Source organism: Protopterus annectens, chromosome 8.part0, assembly GCF_019279795.1.
Source record: "Protopterus annectens isolate FY-2018-M chromosome 8.part0, PAN1.0, whole genome shotgun sequence".
NCBI classification, from domain to species: domain Eukaryota; kingdom Metazoa; phylum Chordata; order Ceratodontiformes; family Protopteridae; genus Protopterus; species Protopterus annectens.
Window position 1 is genome coordinate 630,351,826 of NC_056741.1, and position 18,933 is coordinate 630,370,758.

At 38.6% G+C, this 18,933-nt stretch overlaps 1 protein-coding gene across 1 annotated transcript in view; it reads left to right on the forward strand.

Moving 5' to 3' along the window:
* Positions 1 to 18,933, forward strand: part of LOC122808956 (calcium/calmodulin-dependent protein kinase type 1D-like) — a 1,068,410-nt gene that overhangs the window by 1,003,157 nt on the left and 46,320 nt on the right. Inside the window, exons 10-11 of the mRNA XM_044080114.1 lie at positions 4,038 to 4,125; positions 5,654 to 5,753. Coding sequence (XP_043936049.1) covers positions 4,038 to 4,125; positions 5,654 to 5,731 — 166 coding nt within the window. The 3' untranslated portion in view covers positions 5,732 to 5,753. The remainder of the gene's footprint in view (positions 1 to 4,037; positions 4,126 to 5,653; positions 5,754 to 18,933) is intronic.

The following is an 18,933-nucleotide window of genomic DNA, read 5'->3' on the forward strand; positions in this document are numbered from 1 at the left end:
ACACATTTGTCTGCAGAATAAATAAGCATCAAATTCATGAATTAAAACAGAAGGGAGTAATGGTGGATACTGGTGCCACATCACACATAATTAATGACCTGAAAAAGTTTAAATACTTTGATGCAACTTTCCAACCAGAGGAACATGTTGTGGAATTAGCTGACAGAACGAGAACCTGTGGGGCTGCACAAAAGAGAGGTGATGCAGAGGTATGGCTGCTAAACACAGAGGGGCACAAAGTAAAAGTGATGATGACTCGGGCGCTGTATATCCCAACGTATCCACAAAGCATTTTTTCTGTTAAGGCAGCAATGTCCAAAGGGGTCTCGATCAACTTTAAACAGGGCCGGGACCAACTCCTCAATAAAAACGGCGCAAGGTTTGACATAATTGAGTGTGATAGACTATTTAAACACACATGATGAAGAAAATGATAGTGAGATACATGACGATGCATTTCAGAGCTGTTATGACATTCAAGCATGGCATAAAATGCTTTGTTACTGTAATTTCGAAGATGTGTCAAAATTAGAAAAAGTGGTAAAAGGAATGAAAATTAAAGGTAAAGCTGAGAGACCTAACCTAGATTGTGAAACCTGTATGCAAGGGAAACTTGTCCAGAGCAGAAACAGAGAACCAGATGCAAGAGCAAAAGTTGTGTTTGAACTAGTCCATACTGATTTGGCAAGCCCAATTGAGCCAGTAGCAAAAGATGGATTTAAGTACACTTTATCATTTAATGATGACTACTCGGGTTTAATATTTGTCTACGTTCTGAAAGCCAAGAGTGATACAGTTAAGGCGACTGAAAAGTTTATTTCAGATTCAGCCCCTTATGGGAAGGTAAAGTGTATCAGATCAGATAATGGCACTGAGTTCATGTCGAAAGATTTTCAGTCTCTATTGAGTAAAAATGTTATAAGACACAAAACATCCGCACCTTACTCACCCCATCAGAATGGGACAGCAGAGAGAAACTGGAGAACACTGTTCGAAATGGCAAGGTATATGTTGATAGAGAGTGACTTACCTAAAGAGTTGTGGACATATGAAGTAATGACTGCTGCTTTTATTCACAACAGATGTTATAACAGGTGTGTGGGGCAGACCCCATTCTTCATGCTAGCAGGAAAGAAACCTGATCTTTCAAGGATGAGAGAATTTGGATCAGTGTGTTATGCATGCAGACAAGATAAAAAGAAGTTAGACCCAATATATGATAAGGGGATCTTTGTTGGATATGATAAATAAAGCCCATCATATCTGGTCTATTATCCTGATACAGGAAAGGTCCTTAGACACAGGTTAGTCAAGTTCTTTATTAAGAATGTAGCTGAATTCCAGATTTAGACAGACCCAGAAGTGATGGATGAAGATTTTAATACCATAAATGTGCATGTTAAGTCAGAGTCAAAAGCCGATAGTCAAATCACAAAAGAAATACAAGTGAATCTCACTGAATCTATAATGAATGAAGGAGACACAAAAATAAGGCAAGAAGAGGAAAGGCAGGATGCACACTTCTATAAAAGAGAGAGAAAACTACCTGCATACTTGAAGGACTATAAGTGTAAAGTTAAAAATGATGATTAAGTGACAGTTAATATTGACTATTGTTACCAATTAATATGTAACACACTGCAGAGCTTTAAAGAAGCCATGACATTGTTTAACTTGGAAAAGTGGGTCAACGCCATGAAGGAGAAACTTAAGTCTTTAAAGGAAAACAACACATTTACACTTACCACAATGCCAGAAGATAAAAATACAGTGGAGGGGTAGGTGGGTTTTCACTGTAAAAGCCAATGCAGATAATACTGAGACTTACAAAGCTAGATATGTAGCTAAAGGCTACAGTCAAGTCACTGGTATAGATTATAATGAAATATTTGCGCCAACTGTGTGAGTATGACATCTGTACACAGTCTAATGCAGATGGCAGCTCAGTACGATTTAGAATTGGACCAGATGGATGTACAAATAGCTTATTTACATGCTCCTATTGACTATGAGGTGTGTATGGAGCAACCTGAAGGTTTTGAAAAGAAATCAAATAATGATGAAAAATTGGTTTGTAAACTGATTAAGTCATTATATGGATTGAGACAATCAAGGAGCAATCGCTTTGTTGAAGAATCCAGTAAGCCGACAGAGATGTAAACATGTTGACATTAAGTATCATTTTGTCTGGTCAGCACTTAATGATGACAGAATAAGCATTGAATATTGCCCGACAATGGACATGGTTGCAGATGTCTTTACTAAACCTGCTACAAAATCGAAGATTGAAAAGTTCATGTATTACGTATTTGGAATGTAAAGGAAAAGTTATCCAAAAATATGTTCTTAAAATGTATTTGTGTACAGCGTTAGAGCAAGTGGGGGTGTTGGCTGATGGTAATAAAAGAGAGTGAATGATCGTATGTGGGCTCTTACACTGACATTGTTGGTGTGAAGAGGTCAAGAGAGGTCACATGACTATGTGCTTTATAATAAAGGAGGAAGCGAGGGTTGTTCCCCTCTTCTGTTTTTAACCAGATTGATTGCCTTCACGTGTGTTTATTTTCCACTGTAATGTATGTCTAACCCGACCTTCTTACCTTTAAGATGATACTGCCAACATAACCCCTTCACCCCACACACACACTCTGACATAACTCTTAACCTGTCCCTTATTGTACAGAATGCCTCTGATATGCCGTATTATTTTTGCACCTACCCTTGTAAATCATTGATCCTTATAGTCAGTCAGTAATGAGTTTCATACTTATTATGTATAAAATGCCCCCTTAGACAAACTGTTTTTGTAGACAGTTAAGGCTCTTGCTTAACAAGCTGCTTTCTGTGTCAAGGGTGCAGGTTTGAAACCTACCCCATTTTACTTTTTATTTTCAAAAACTTAATATAATATGTTGAGTTCCCATGGTATCCAGCGGTGACACAGAGAGCTAACACTGTGCTAAAGAGCTGTTCATGAGTGTCAAAGGTACAGCGTTTAAATCTTTTTAAGTGCCTTTACGGCATGGTATAAGGAGTACCCCTGGTGTCTAGTGCTTCCCCCACCCAATATTCTTTGTGCTACAAAACATTCTTTTATTATGGTTTTAAGTGCATTTATGGCACAATATAAAATATATCCCTGGTGTCTAATGTTCCCCATGCACCAATATTTGCTTCTTAGACTAGGAGAGCATAGAGGTGTGACAGTTTCCTCACACACACATATACACACGTGCATACATCCCTTCCCTGCCTGTCCTCTAACTAACCCCCCATTGCACCCAACTAGGTAGACACACACTCACACACACACACACACACACACACACACACACACACACACACACACACACACACACACACACACAAGGCCACGTATCCATCTGTGTTCATCTGCACAAACACGCATGAAAATACTCCCCACCAGTAGCCATCTGCTAAATTCTCCCAGCACTTTCCTCTGACATGATCTCACTCAGTGGAAACAATGTGTGAACCCTAGCTTTTGGCTGTGTTCATTAACAAGACCAGCCATAGTAACTAATGTAGGCATTTGCAGGAGATGAGCAAATGGCTGATTGGGATAGGCTTCTCCCATGGTGCATGACTATTTTGTGATACAGCATTGTGGTAAGGCTCTGTCTCTGAATCTGAAATGGTTACTGTGAGGTGTATGCCAACCTTGCACAAGGCTGTAACCCTTCTGAATCATGCCCTATGCCTGACAACAGTCCAGAAAGGAATGACACCACCCCAGTGCTCTGTGAGACACCACTGCTAACTCCTGTTGGTGTTGGGATAATTAGGCAACCCACTATAATCATTTAAATCTGTCATAGTTGATAAAAGTAAGTAATGTTTTCCAAGATTGTGAGTAGGAAACCACTGGACATGTAGGAAATGTTTCATCTAAGGTTTGTCCGTCTGGCATTGTTATACAGTTTTTATAATAATGTGATTTTTGATGCAGTGAAATACCATTTTGGGAAGATAACTTTACCTTAGTTTTTATTTTTTTTTCTCTCTTAACAACACAGGATAGCAGGTGACACAGCCCTGGACAAGAATATTCAGAAGTCTGTTAGTGAGCAGATTCAGAAGAACTTTGCCAAAAGCCAATGGAGGGTAAGAATTTTATCTACAACATGGTGTGGGTAATGATGCAGGCTGGTCAAGTGATGGTGAGACAACATATCAAGAAAGTGAAAGGAATACCTGTCTGGGAGTCAACTTGCTGATGGGAACTATTTGGTAAAGTAAATCATGTGAACAAATACTCACTTTTGCCATTCACAGAACAAGCCATATATTTTGTGAAAGTCAACTGTGTTACCTGTCAAAATTCTTTAAGAATAGCAGGATTATTGGAAGGACAAATGGGGTCAAGCTGTTTAAAATGCAGCCCCTTGTCAGCAAAAAATATAATAATCAGCCACTCATTTTCCCCTGCAAGTTGCAGTTTGTATAGCTGTTGAACTGTGAAATGATAATGTTTATGTGACAAAAGAAAAATATAATTGAAGGTGGAATGGTATACCAAAGGACAGTATAGGGCAACTTGGGATAAATATGGCTAGGCTTGTAAGGGCTCTAGGGTCATTACCCTAGTAACCTTCCATAAACCAATGAACCTGCTTAGCTGTAAGTTATATAGAAAGGTTAAAGATGACTGAATGAGCATTATATGCAAACATTTGAGGCTGTGAAATCCTCCTACTTATTTTTTTAATTCATGTAATGGATTGGATTAATTGAAAGGTTAATTGTGTGAGTGGTGTGGTGGCATGACAACATTGTTATATCGCAATGGTTGGTTCTCCAGTTCATTTCTCAGTTGGGGTGCCTTCTGTGTGAAATATGCATGCTACCCTGTGTCTCTGTGGGGGTTTGTTGGGTGCTGAAATATTCATCTGTCATACCAAAGATATGCTGCAAATTGCTGATCCTCTAAACTGGCCATAGGTTGTATGCCATGTGTGTGTGTGTGTATGTGTGTGTGTGTGTGTGTGTGTGTGTGTGTGTGTGTGTGTGTGTGTGTGTGTGTGTGTGTGTGTGTGTGTGTGTGTGTGTGTATGTGCTTGTGTGTGCTTTGTGATGGGCTTGCACCCCATCCAGGCTTAGTTTCTTTGCCTCTACAAGGGTAGGCTTTTTCTCCCCGATTGCCCTGAAAGTGATTAGGCTGGTAATTTGGGAATGCGTGTACATGAAAGAATAAAAAAAAAATCAACATATTTACAAATTAGTAGTTCACCATTATTGACATTTATAAATGAGTATACAAAATGCAACCAGAAGCAAAGCAACCAAAAACTGTCTATTTTTAGAAGAAAGATGATAGCGTACAGAAGTGTTACAAATGGGTAAACTGACCAATAGAGAGTCTGATGGTTGTCAGGCAGTGAGGGTAAAGAGGGCAAAACAAATATATAAAGATAATTGCCACAAATGTAGTTCTTAATAACATAAGAGATATAGCTTTAATCCAGAAAAGAGTGGTATTGTATTTTAGTAGCTAATATTGTTTTATTACATGCACATTAAGTTAAAAAGTGATCAAGAATGTGATAAACTGAAGAATCTGCAACAAAAATTCGAATTGTGGTTATTGTCTTAGCAACAAGTCCCATTTCTCTTTTTCATCCCCTTTCTACAGCGTGCAATTAATGCTGCCATAGCTGTTCACCACATGTGTAAGAGAGGACTCAACAGTAATGGTGGAGATCTCCCATAAGAAGAGCAAATTTAGAAGTGATGTAAGTTACATACAGTACTTACTTATTATTCTTTAGGTATCTAATACCAATGGGTTAGCATATAACTGTAATCACAATAGAGGAATTCCATTTTTATTGTATGTTCATATTACAGAGCTTTAAGTGAGACTGCTTTATTGGTCAGAGGGATATTTGCTTTGTTTAGTCGGTCTTCCCAGCCTCTATAAATCTAATGTGTTTGCACAGCTCTTAGCTCATTTCCACAGACTTGACAAATACTTTGTTTATACCCAGTGCCATCCTAGCACAGAGAAGGACTTTAAATTGATTTATGGACTTTATAAGATATTTGAGTAAGGCTGCTGTATTTTCAAATTATTTATTGTACTTTTCTAGCCATTAGTATTGTAAAGTGACATTTCTCGTCACTGACCTTGCTGATGGTTTCTTTGCATTGTAGTCATTCTAAAAGTTTGTGTTTGTAGCTAGTTTGTTTAATTTTCTTTTTTGAAATCATTTTGGGCTAACTGTGGTGTGGTTTTACATTAAGAAGGCCTAGGATTGCTTTTTCTAGGGGCAGTAGAAGGTGGCCTGGTCTGTCTAAACTGGCCAGGAAGGCTTTAAGTGAGACTGTTTGACTGTTTGTTTGGTCAGAGGGCTACTTGTTTTGTTTCATCAGATTTCTCTGCCTCTGTGAATTTTATGCATTTGCACAGTGCTGCCCATCACATAGCTGTGGCTAGGAGTGGCCTGTGTATACAGAGGCACATAGAACTAAATCTCTCCACACTACACCTGAAATCTCCACAGTACTTAGTTGCACAAAAAGCAACTAGTTTCATCACTATGGAGCACCCCCACAAGTTTGGTCCTAGATAGTTCTGATTATAGTCTATACTCTTACAGCAACAAAGCTAGCCAGATGTAAATCCCTTTTGTACCATCCCTTTGTAGAACGCAAAATAAGAATTCTTAGTCATGGACATGCACTTCCCTGCTATCTCCGCAGACAGCCTGGAGGATATGGATATTCTGAGGCAATTTAGCAATTGTCTAATGTTTACAGACAACCACTCAATTCTTAAACAAACTAATATGGTGTGTGATAGATGTAGTTAAATAAAGTTCCTGGAGGCAAGACTTTCAACATACAAGCACTTATAATAGCAAACAGGTTACCAGTTAACACACACACAATACTCACCTGACATAGTACACACCAAACACATACACCTACCTATGCTGAGAGTTTTAGATGTAACCTCCCTAAAGCGCAAAGACCTCCCAGACATTTCACAGACAAAACGTATCTTTAGCAATCTCAAAAGCTTGCAACAAAATCAGCGCCAAACGTGACACATAAGGCCACGTCCTATGGCATCTCAGCTTCTAAGCCCACAAGGCACATCACCACACAACTAAATATCTTGGTGATAGGGGACTCCATTGTGAGATACACAGAGATGTCCTACTCACCAGGTTATGAAAGGATAGAGTTATGGTCAGCTGTCTGTCAGGGATCCATCAGACCATGCACACACTTAGGTCATTGAACCGCAAGTACCAGTATGACTCAGTAATAGTCCTTCTTGGTGTAAATGACCTGAGACATACCTTCCTGGAGTACATGAAGAGAGATATGCTAGAGCTTTGGGGACTATGTGTCCCTGGCAGGTAAGTCATAACTAACTTATGTCAGTATTTTTAATTTATATTATCACTTTTTGAACTTATTTTATTATATTATTTTCTTTCTTGCATATTAAAGATATACAAACTTCAAAAATATTCTCTTCACCCATGGTAATTGACCAACATGTGTTGGCTATTTAGCTGGAGGAGAAAATCTCTGATTCAGAGTTATGGTAAAGCCACAAAGAGAAATTGCTCATTAGTGGTTAAGTAACATGTATCTATATCAAATACTAGTGCCACTGCACATGACAGTAGTAATGTTTTCCATACCAGACTATGCATAGTGGTAGCATAGTCACCCCCAACTTGCACACATACCTTCAGATATCCATGTGCACACACATGCACACACATCCACCCCCCCCCAGATGCACATGGACACACAGTTGTGCAGACACACAGACACACAAGCATACACATCCTAGAGAAAACATTAATTCAGCAGAGTGAGTTATTCTGAAGTTGTCACCATTTATTGGGGTGAACATATGGCTAATTTCAATTAACTACTTCCTCTGGGCTGCCACATAAGCATGCAACTTCCATAGAGAGACACCACTTATTGTCAGTACCAGGAGAAAACAAAAACCCATTGGGAAAGCAATTCCTTTACTGAAAGACTTACCACAATGTGGAAACCTTCTGAGTTGCTTTTGCATCATGGTAGGTCTTTCTGAGCCACAATGATGAAATTAATAAAATGCAAAAGAGTAGGAGAAATATGCCTCTTCCAGCTGCTAGTTATGTATTTCTTTATTGCAGTTAAAATACAGAGTGGGGGAATATGATAATTCTTTATGCATATTAGAACTGAAGCACTAAAAAACTGCACATTTAGTTAAGATAGTTATCTGATCAAAGAGCTTGTATGAATTCTTGAATATGTTTCAGAGATGTATTTAAGGAATCACATTCATGAAATGTATGTTCCAATTTCGTCTTTAACTCTATTACATGTACATGTGTTAGTTTTGAATCTGAATATGAACTAATGTTTCAGCCATTTTGCAAGGGACTTGAAATGTTACTTGCATGACTGGTGCTCCTTGCAGTGTTTGCGTACCCTGAGGATATTGTGTTTAGCTCAGTGATGCATGTGGTTTCTCTACTGCCATTCAAATGTAAGCTATAATCTTCTGTGAGTTTTCTTTTATAATATATTAATGATGTGTTATTGCTTGGAAAATAATTTGTATGATTATGAAACAAAGTAGCTACCATTTCAGATCATGACACAGTTATTAGGGGACAAGCATAGATTCAAGCTGTGCTGTCCTTGTTAGTATATTGGAATGCGCCTCATTATCACTTCCTGCCAGACACTCTTGCTAACTACTTTAGCTGTCATAGTGCATACATGTACAGTGGTAATATCAGTACTTAATCGCATGTATTCAGAATATTAAGAATTTACAGTGTGAACCTTCTCCCCCCACACCTCTCAGCTGTCCCTGATTTTGACTGAAATGTTAGCTGTGTCTCTCTTAATGTCTCCTAAAACTTTTGAATTTTGGAAAAAAGTGGTGAATTACACATAATAAATAATGACAATGATTAGAGTTACAGACTTATTTTATTTCAGAAAATGTATATTCACATTTTCATAGTCTGTCAATCTTAATAGTACTACTATTTAAAAGTGTTCCTGATTATTTCGTTATTTGCCCCTGTTGAGATTTGTCCATGATTCATTGAGAGCTATGCTCCCCCAACACACACCTTTTGTAAAGAAAATGAAAATCATAGCCATTTAGCTTGTATTTAAACAGAACTATCAGATATATTAGCTTCAGTCCAGTGATTGCGAAACTTCAGTCATTCGAGTGTCATTTTTGCGATTTTATTTATAGCAGAGTACTGCCTTTTGTACCTTTTACTTATTTTCTGTACAGCAGTTATTTTTTTATTAATTTCTCATCAACATGTCTGAAACATGTAAAACAGATTAAACAGTTTTGCACTTAAAATTATTTAAGGCCAGCACTGAAAATCCTAACGTATATGTGTACAATGTTAGGAAAAGATAGGGCTGGATGCTGAAAGTTTGCCCAGGCCAGAATGAGGTCAGTGACTCTTGCTCCCAGGCCAGAATGAGGTCAGTGACTCTTACTCCAAAAATATTAGTTAAAAATAGTCATGTGACATGATCTTCAGAAGTTTTTCTTCTCACTGTATCTTGTTATTTGATAAAGTTTTCAGTGATAGAAAGACATTCCTTATTCATTCACAGTTGCCATTCACTTTCTGAAAATATTTCTGAAACGTTTTTCAAGCATTTGAAGGATCTCTTCATAGTGTCAAAAATGCCTCCACTGATTTTTTTTAGATGAGTTTATAACCAGTTCATGCATTCAAAGAATGTAACCCGTAGTGTCATTTTATGCTTACTGCATTCACTTTGTTTTGTATATGGAATGCAGATGTACAGATACAAGCTTGCATTGGGAGGATAAATTTTGTTGTTCAAATGAGCAAACTTGTTTGCTAGATATACTTGTTTGTAAAACCAGTCATATGTACAAATTTGTAGATCGAAGTTTTCAACCAAAATTACCTGAAGTTCTTCCCCGAACTCAAATACACAAATTAGGACTTCCCCTTTGAAATTCAATACACTTCAGCAGTAAAACGTAGTGATTTGCAGTCACTGGCCATCTCTTCACAAAGCTGTGGATAACGTACAGTTTCAGAGATATGCTGATCTGTGCATCACTTGATTGAAAGTTTTAAGAAATATTTCTGTTAAATGTTTAGTTGTATGTTAAGTAGTGGGGGATTTCTTGTGTATACAGCAATGAAGAAATTTAGTTTTTTGCTGCAACCATACAATTAGCACTGTCATTTTTTTTCTTCACTGCCTCAGTGACAATCACTTCCCTTTTTTCATCTGCTCCATGCATTCCATTTTTTTCATCCAGGAAGTGAGAACTGAGCAGTAGAGAGAAGAACCATCACTCGGGGGGGGTTAACTTTAAGGCCCTAACCCTTCTGTGCATGTCTGTAACTGCCTCAGGATTCAGTGTGCAGTGTACGTTAGTGAGGGGGGTGTCACTCACTTTTCTAGGGGTTGTAAACATTCAGTACTGCCCTGCCTCCCTTTGACATCAGCACTCCTATTGGATCACTGGTCTCCACTGGAAGTCCTAACTCATATGTGTAGGACCTGAGCCAATACTCAAACTCAGGCCACCTGGGTCATAGTTGAGACTTTGTCTCTGTACAGTGATGAATTTGAATGGTGGATTGGACACTCTAAAGTGGCCATAGGTGTGAGTGTGTGTGTGTGTGTGTGTGTGTGTGTGTGTGTGTGTGTGTGTGTGTGTGTGTGTGTGTGTGTGTGTGTGTGTGTGTGTGTGTGTGCGCCTTCTGTGGAAGGTTGGGCGCTGGGCTGGCAACTCGACACCGTAAAAAACTCCACTGCCAATCATGAGCAGACAGGTGATCCGCTGTGGCGACCCCTAACAGGGAAAAGCCGAAAGAAGAAGAAGACGACATGTACATCTGTCAGTTTGCTGTTTATTAAATACTTTAACTGTCTTGGAGTGTAAAATACTCCATGAATATGTTTCCACTTGAATATTTTATACAATGAAATAGTGTTTGATAAAGATTTCAAAATAGTTATCTTGTGATGGCAGAATCTTAAAAAGATCTGATAAATGAAATCTGCATTTAAAATATTTTTAAATCAATATATATTAATTTTGGAATTTATCATTCTATAAGTTGGGAATATATGTCATTTTGGATACAAAACAAATTTGGTATGCTGAAAGACAAGCCAATCCTCCTTAATTAAATTAAACTGAAGCTGAAGACCTTTTAGTAATCATGTGTTTTATTATCTCAGCAAGTGTGTGACTGTGGAGTTGGTATATATAAGTCTGGGGTTGGGGTAGGAAGGGGAGCTTCCCCCCAACATTGGTAGTGCAGGGGCCTTGACTCTGGAAAACACTTACACTTTTTTCTTTTTCACAGTTTTATGTTTCAGGAATTAGTTTTTGACATTCCTGATGATCAGAGTTCTACTGCTTAACATGTCATAGTAGAACTGTATACTGGAGACAACTATAATTACGGGCAGTTTTTGTTATTAGATGTGGTTATCACTGTTATATTAAATATAGTTTTTTGTACAAACCAATATGCATACCATTCCATTTGCATAAAATAGCTTCACTTTTGTTTTGTTAAGTAATTAATTCCCAAAGGATGAACCACACAAAAACAGCTTGCAAACATTTAACTCCAGTAGATTGTCACTTTATTTATTTATTTATTTTTTGTTTGCCTGAAGTCAAGCTCCGTTGCAGCCCCCATATGTGTGTGTGTGTGTGTGTGTGTGTGTGTGTGTGTGTGTGTGTGTGTGTGTGGGGGGGGGGGCTTTGTCCAACACAAACTCTTTGATATACACAGTTCATAGCTAAACAACTCTAGAGAAAAGATAAATTCGTAAACAAAGTAAATCACTTCCAATGGACCCAATGAAACAATGACAGTAGTGGTTTCTTATAAAGAAAAGAAAAACAGCATTCATTGCCAATGAGCACTAAACTCTTCTCAACCTTTTTATAGTTCACTTGGTAATGTAGAAAGAAGACATATTATATGGCTCATCTAACCAATAATGTACAGTTTTAAATATGGAGACTAGTATATTCACTATCAGCGAAAACAATGTTATATTTTTCCTTACATTATATAATTTTGAGAGAAATACAAACTTTATTGGGTGACAATAGAAATGGTAATAAATGGCATTAATATGGCTAATCTGATATTTAGAGGGAATAAGGATGTAGTTTTTATGATATAATATAATGAGGGTAATAATATCATCTTTGTATTTAGAGTTTATCTTTAAAAGTTAAAACATTTCCATTATGTTATGATGATTTGAAGTTTTTAGGAATGTTAGCATAATTTTATTTTGATAAAGGAGTCTATTCAAAAATATTTGAAGGAGTCTGTTCCAAAATACTTCAGCTGTTTGCATGACCAATTATATATTTATTTTCAATCTATTGGCAACTTCTATGATTGCTTAATGAATAATTAGTTCTAACATCATTAACTTTCTGGTTAGGTAATTAATCAAAATATGTTAACGAATCATCTACATCTTCTATAGATCATTTTATATTTGTTAAGGTTAATATGCCATCCACAAAGAAATTTTAAATTCTCCCCCATTATGAACTGCACATAACTCAATAAACATACTTTTACATAATTATCCAAAGGTTCTGTGGTCAGGAAAAAATATTAAGGGGTGTAGTTTATCTGTACCTAGTACCTTTATTCATTTCAATACCATGTGAAAGACAACACATTGCTTTGTTGTGGAATTATGATATTATCATTTAATTTTATCTAAAAGTGTTGATGGAAAGCTAAAAACCTATAATGTGTGATGATATGAGCAAGTGCCAGCATAGCCAGCTGTAGTTTTGTAAAGAATGACATGTCCTTTGAATATCAAATTGATTTATACAAGATGCTTGTGTTACAAATGTATTAGAACTGTATGTCATTTGTATATAAAACTGATGCTTTACAGATGTCTGTGCTAAAAATGTATTTGTGAGCTTTGCTTGTATTGAAATGTATAAACTGTGCACCCAGCTGAAATGAAGAGAAATGTACATGCACTGTTGTAGCTGAATTAAATATATGTTTTAATAGAGAATAATGGCACAGCATAGGTTAACTGTAAGAAAAATAAGGGAAATGTAAATGAGCTGTTAAACCATTAAAAGGTACCCCACAGTGCTGAATAGGACCGGAGACGCTGGCTCTGGGGAAGAGCCTTTGTCCATTAGCTCATTGAAAAGAAAGGAGACCACAGGCTCTGCCATAAACATTTGGAAGTGTATTGCAGATATCAATGCCCAATTCCTGTCTCAGCTTCAAAGGGGGAATACTGCGAGAGCTTAGTCAGGTGACCAGATGAGGTCATTCTGCCAGCCCTCTTGGAAATTATATTTTAGATATTACAAAGAGAAATCTCAGAGTACTGACTATTCTGTTTGGAAGCCTGACTAGAAAGACTGCTCACCCACAGCATCTTGCCTTGCAGTAGTAAGTAACTTAACTAGGGAAAAGTAACATTCTCTTAGATTCAATACTAAACACAGAAACCTGAAATTGTATAAAATCTCTTCTTTATTTTCAGTACAATGGGTAAATTACATCAAACAATAATTAAAGAGACACTGTTAACTAACAGTCAAAAAGTTCTTACTCCAAAAGATTCTTTTAAAACTGACTCATGTAAACTCTTAGATTCAGTCAGGAATGTAGTGAAGCTAAGTTCAGAGAGTATTTTTCTTTATTTGTATGAGTCTGTCTATCATAGTTAATGTCAATATTTTCTGAGATTTGAACTCTGTGGCTTACTGTGAATATATATTCAATATTTTCATGTTTTTTATTATTTATTATGAAATATATTTAAAACTTTTTTATTGTGGCTGTCCTTGTAGAAAGTATCTAACCTTTGAGAGAACTTATATTTATTTGGTGACCCTATGTGGGCCAGAAGGCCTTGCCGTCTTGGTGAACGTCTACCATTTGTATTAGTATTAATGTTACATAGTATAATTGGCCACCCTTTGTTAAGGACCTTAGAGTAGCTGATTATGGAGTGTCTTATGGCAGTGAATCTACCCTATAGTCTGGGTAAAGTTGTTAGAGCAGGTAATCTGCATCAGCCTTTCCCATGTGTGTGTGTATGTGTGTGTCAGCTATTTCGGGTAGGGACACAAAGCAATGGGTTTACAGAGAGGGTGCTGGAGGACTTTGCTTGAACAATTGACTGAGGACCTAACCCTACAGCTGTACCAGGGGGAAATTTTACTGGGGACCTGGAGGGAGACAGATATATAGATATCCAGACCCCGGGCTGAGTGTGTTCCCTGTGTGCTCTTAAGGAAAATATTACTTGATACAGAGAGGTCTGTATCTGTAAATACTGAATATACCTATTTGTATTTGAAGTGCACATCCCTCTCTATAGTCAGTGGTGAGGATTCAGGCTCCTTGATTACTGGCCCAGAATGGGCACATCACCTATTGGTGGCCATCACATATTGGTAGCAGTGGTGGGCATCACAATGTGCTAACCTTGGGTTTCACAAACAATGCACAGTTGCATAAACACATTATGCACACTTTGATTAGTGTGCTATCATTCACTGTCACAGTTCATACACTCAGATGACAATAACGAATAGTAGCATGCCAAAACCTGTCAACTTTTGTGAATGGCATGAAAGTGGTTGTAGAACACAGTAGTTTACTATGTTTACAGGTATTTTGAAAAGGTGGTATCACTGGGTAGCATGGTAACACTGCACATCACATCAGGAAACAGATATTTATTAAGGAAGGTTAACTATCAAGCCAAATACCTTCATCCTAAGTGACTTCAATTAACCAAGCATTAATTATTACACTTCTCTAAAATGGATATATCCAGGATATTTTAGATTTTGTTAATACCTGTACATTTGAGCAAATGTAAAATTACCCAGCAGAGGCTCTAATATCCTTGTCCTGATCTTTGCCAACCTAAACCCTGTCTGTACCCAACCCTGCATTTCCTCATCCCTGGTTAAATCTGATCACAAATCAGCCATCTCCCTCTTCACCACTGACATTTACCAACATGTAAACAGATGCGTATAACGTATAATAGTAAATTTAAGAACAAACCTATTTGGCAGAATTTACATATTTGTAAATATGATAACATGCATGCAGACATACCTGCTGCTATGTATTGTGAACTGTTTTCTTTTTACTTAATCTTGCTGGCATTATAGCTGATACCATTGGAAATAGCACTGGCTTATTTATTATGTACTGTTTTCATTTTTACTCTTTCTTGCTGGTATCATACTGTGTGTTATTTATACTTCTAAAGTTATAATGCATGCATTTTACTGTCATTTCTATATATGTACATTGCCTATACTGCCTTAAGGCCCAGGTTATACCTGAAAAGAGTCTTTCAACCTACCCAGTTAAGAAAAGTATAAATAATAAAATAAATAATGACGTTGCCATCTCCTTATTGCTGGGCCAAACTATCATTGAAACATGCCAGCAAAGAACATAAGAGGACTATTAGAAAATGTAAATCAGTTGCTACAGAAACTAAGCACAAATCCTTCTTCAGCTATGTCAGGAAGTTGACATTTCCAACAATGCACTAAGGTCATATGTAATAATATCATATATTCCAATCCCAAGGATATAGTCCATATATTAGGTTCATAGGTTCATAAAGGTGTTTTTTTTATTATTATAACAACAATACAGGGTTTGAATGGGGGGATAACTAGCTAGGTAAAATAAAAATGCGGCAGGGCAGTTAGCCTAGTACTAACCCATGAACCCATGAACCATGAACCATAGGTTCATAGGATGATACTAGGCTATTGGCCCAGAAGCCCATATAATCCTAGCCAAGAATTTCGCCCATGTTCCCTCAAAGTCAGCAGCTGTTTTCCCTGTACAGCAGGGACACAGGTGAGATCCCAGGGGTATATTTCTGTTTCACATCCAGTCATCCAGGTTCTTCTTAAAGATGGCTAAAGAGGGAGTCTGTTCCACAGACGGGGAAGTCTTTGGGTAACAAATCTATCCCGCCAACAAGTTCTGTTAATGTCACAGACCAGGTTAAGGCCTTGCGTGCAGATTGTGTGAGTAGAGTTTGTCTTACAGATATGCAGTAACTTCATCAAGGCTGGGTCTGAAATGGCCTTGTATGCCAGACACAGGTCACCACTGAGCAGTCTGTATGAGACTGAGTAGAGGGACAGGGCATTTAGCCTATCTGTATAGGATAGGTATTTGAGACCCTGGATTTTCCTGGTCAGGAACCACTGTGGTCTCATGAACTGCTGCATGTGCTTGGCAAGCTACATGATGAAGGGGGCATTGTACTCAATAATGGGTCTGATAAGGGAGGAGTTCAGGGATGTTATAACCTCCTTGTTTCTGGATGAAATACCCTTATTTATGATGTGGGCCATGTAGAAAGCCTTCCATACAACGGAGGCAACATGGTGGTTAAAAGTCAGGTTGCTATCAACCTGGGTGCCCAAGTCCCTTACGACTGATTGCATGCTTAGTACATTGTTAACAATGTGATAATTAGTGGGGATGACATTTTCCCCAAAGGGGATAATGATGCATTTCTTGGCATTCAGTTTGAAGCCATGGTTTTGGAACCAGTCATTAGTTTGGGTAAGGCCCTCTTGGAGGATGTTCACATCACTAGGGGAATTTAAGACCACACCCAGCTTGCAGCCATCTGCAAATTTGGTCAGCCACAGACCACTGGTTTTGCCTTGCACCTCAGAAAAGTATTTCACAAACAGTAAAGGCCCCAAGACCGATCCTTGGGGTACACCACTTGTTACGGTTCTACTACTAGAGTTGGCTTCCCCTACTTTGACTGAGTGGGTTCTATCAGTGAGCCAGTTACCTACCCATCTGGTAACATACGGGTTGATGCCTAGCTGGGAGAGTTTACCTATTATGTCTGAGTGGGTAGTAGTGTCAAAGGCTTTGGCTAGGTCAAGATAGGTGGTGTGCACTGTCTTCCCGTCATCCATGGCTTTGGTGACTGTTTCAAAGAAGTAGACCAAGTTTAACAGGCATGATCTCCCTTTGACAAAACCAAACTGTGTGGAGTCAAGCATTTAGAGGTTGCCAGTGTCCTTGTTTATAAGGTCCATAATAATGCATTCCATGGCCTTGCACATCAGGCTAGTTAGGCTGATGAGCCTATAATTGCTTGGGTCAGTGAACCCTTGTGTAGAGTGATGACAGTGGCTGTCCTGCATTCAGCTGGGAGCAGCTCAGGCTTTGGTTGAATAGGGTGTGTAATGGAGCTGAGAGCTCATGCCTGAGTTCATGTAAGATACAGCCAGGGATGTTATCGGGTCCCATGGAGACTGTATTTTTTGCCTTTGAGAGGGCATTAAGGACCTGCTCCCTGGTGATGAAGGGTGGGGACAGGTGTTGGGGATGTCCTGGTTTGCTGATGGAGGACAGGGGAGTGAAGTTTTCACTGAACCTGTCTGCCAGCAGGTTGGCTGTATCTATGGCATTTGTGTATGTGGTGTAATTGACCACCAGTTCAGAGCAGATTTGGCTGTTGCCTTTGAGATTGCAGACATATATAAATGTCCTTGGTGGATGTGGCCAATTTGGACTCAAAGTTGGCCTTACAGGATTTCACCAGTGACCTTATTTGCTTGTTCAGACAAAGGAGAGATTGCTTCCAACTTGGCACCTGCTCCTTCTTGGCCCTGGACAGCAATTTTCCTTCTATTATACAGTTTGTTTATTGCTGCTGTCCACCAGACAGATTTACTCTTCCTTGAGGAAAATGATTTGGTCTTGTCAGGTATTGCTGAGTCCATACTGTTATGTAGGTGCTCATATAGTTTTTTGGTGTAGGCTTGGGCATTAGTGCTAGTTTAAATTGAAGGGATGGTGGCTGTGCAGCTGCTTATTTTTGCTCTGAGGAGATTGTAGTCAGCTTTGGAAAAGTGTTTTCGTTTTAACCTGATTGGGGGGGGGGGGGTGGTCAGAGAAGCTGGTGACTAAAAAAGCGATTGCTTTATGGTCGGATCTTACCAAGGAGGATGACACTGTAAGAGTGCTACAGTGGCTACTCATGTTGGTTAGGACCAGGTCCAGGATATTTTCACTTGTCATAGGGGTGTTGACCAGCTGATCCAATGCATTGGCATTGACGAAGTCAAGGAATCTCTGGGCATTCATGTTTGGGCCAGAATAGGTCTTCCACTCTATGGTTGGGTAGTTAAAGTCACCCAGGATCAGGGTAGAGGGTTGAATCTTGACGGATTCAAGTAAGTTCAGATAGGTGGAGTGGGCATCCTGAATCATGGTTGGGGGTCTGTCGCTAGCTATGATTTGAATAGGTATTTTGTCAGTTTCTCCTGAAAGTCATACCTTTTGACCAACCTGGAGGTGTGTATATCTTTGATAAATATTTAAACTCTGCCTCCTTTGGCTTTGCAGCCCTCCGCTTGGGGTGTGAACGTATGGTAGGATGAGTAATCTGGTAAGGTTGGGATGCTCTCTACAACCAGGTTTCAGTGACTGCACAAATGTCAGCATCCTCCAGGGCAAGGAATGCTTGCAAAGAGTGCAGTTTCATGCCAAGACTCCTAGCGTTTAGCAGCATGACCTTTAAATTTAGTTTATAAGAATCTTTTATGGTAATTTTGTGCTCATGACTTTGCCTAAAAAAAGCACTATGGGGGAGGCAAGAGCCTTTGCCAGAAGCCTAAAGTCCAAGGGAGACAGATGAGTCATAACAGTACCTGTTGTTAAGAGACTTGAGTGTGTGCATGATATGGCAGCTTCTAGCACCAGACAAGCAACTTACTGTGACTTTCTCCTTGTCTAGCCTGGTGAGGGGGCAAATCTATGTGTCTCACGATAGAGTCTCCTATGACTAGTATATTGGGTTTGTGGT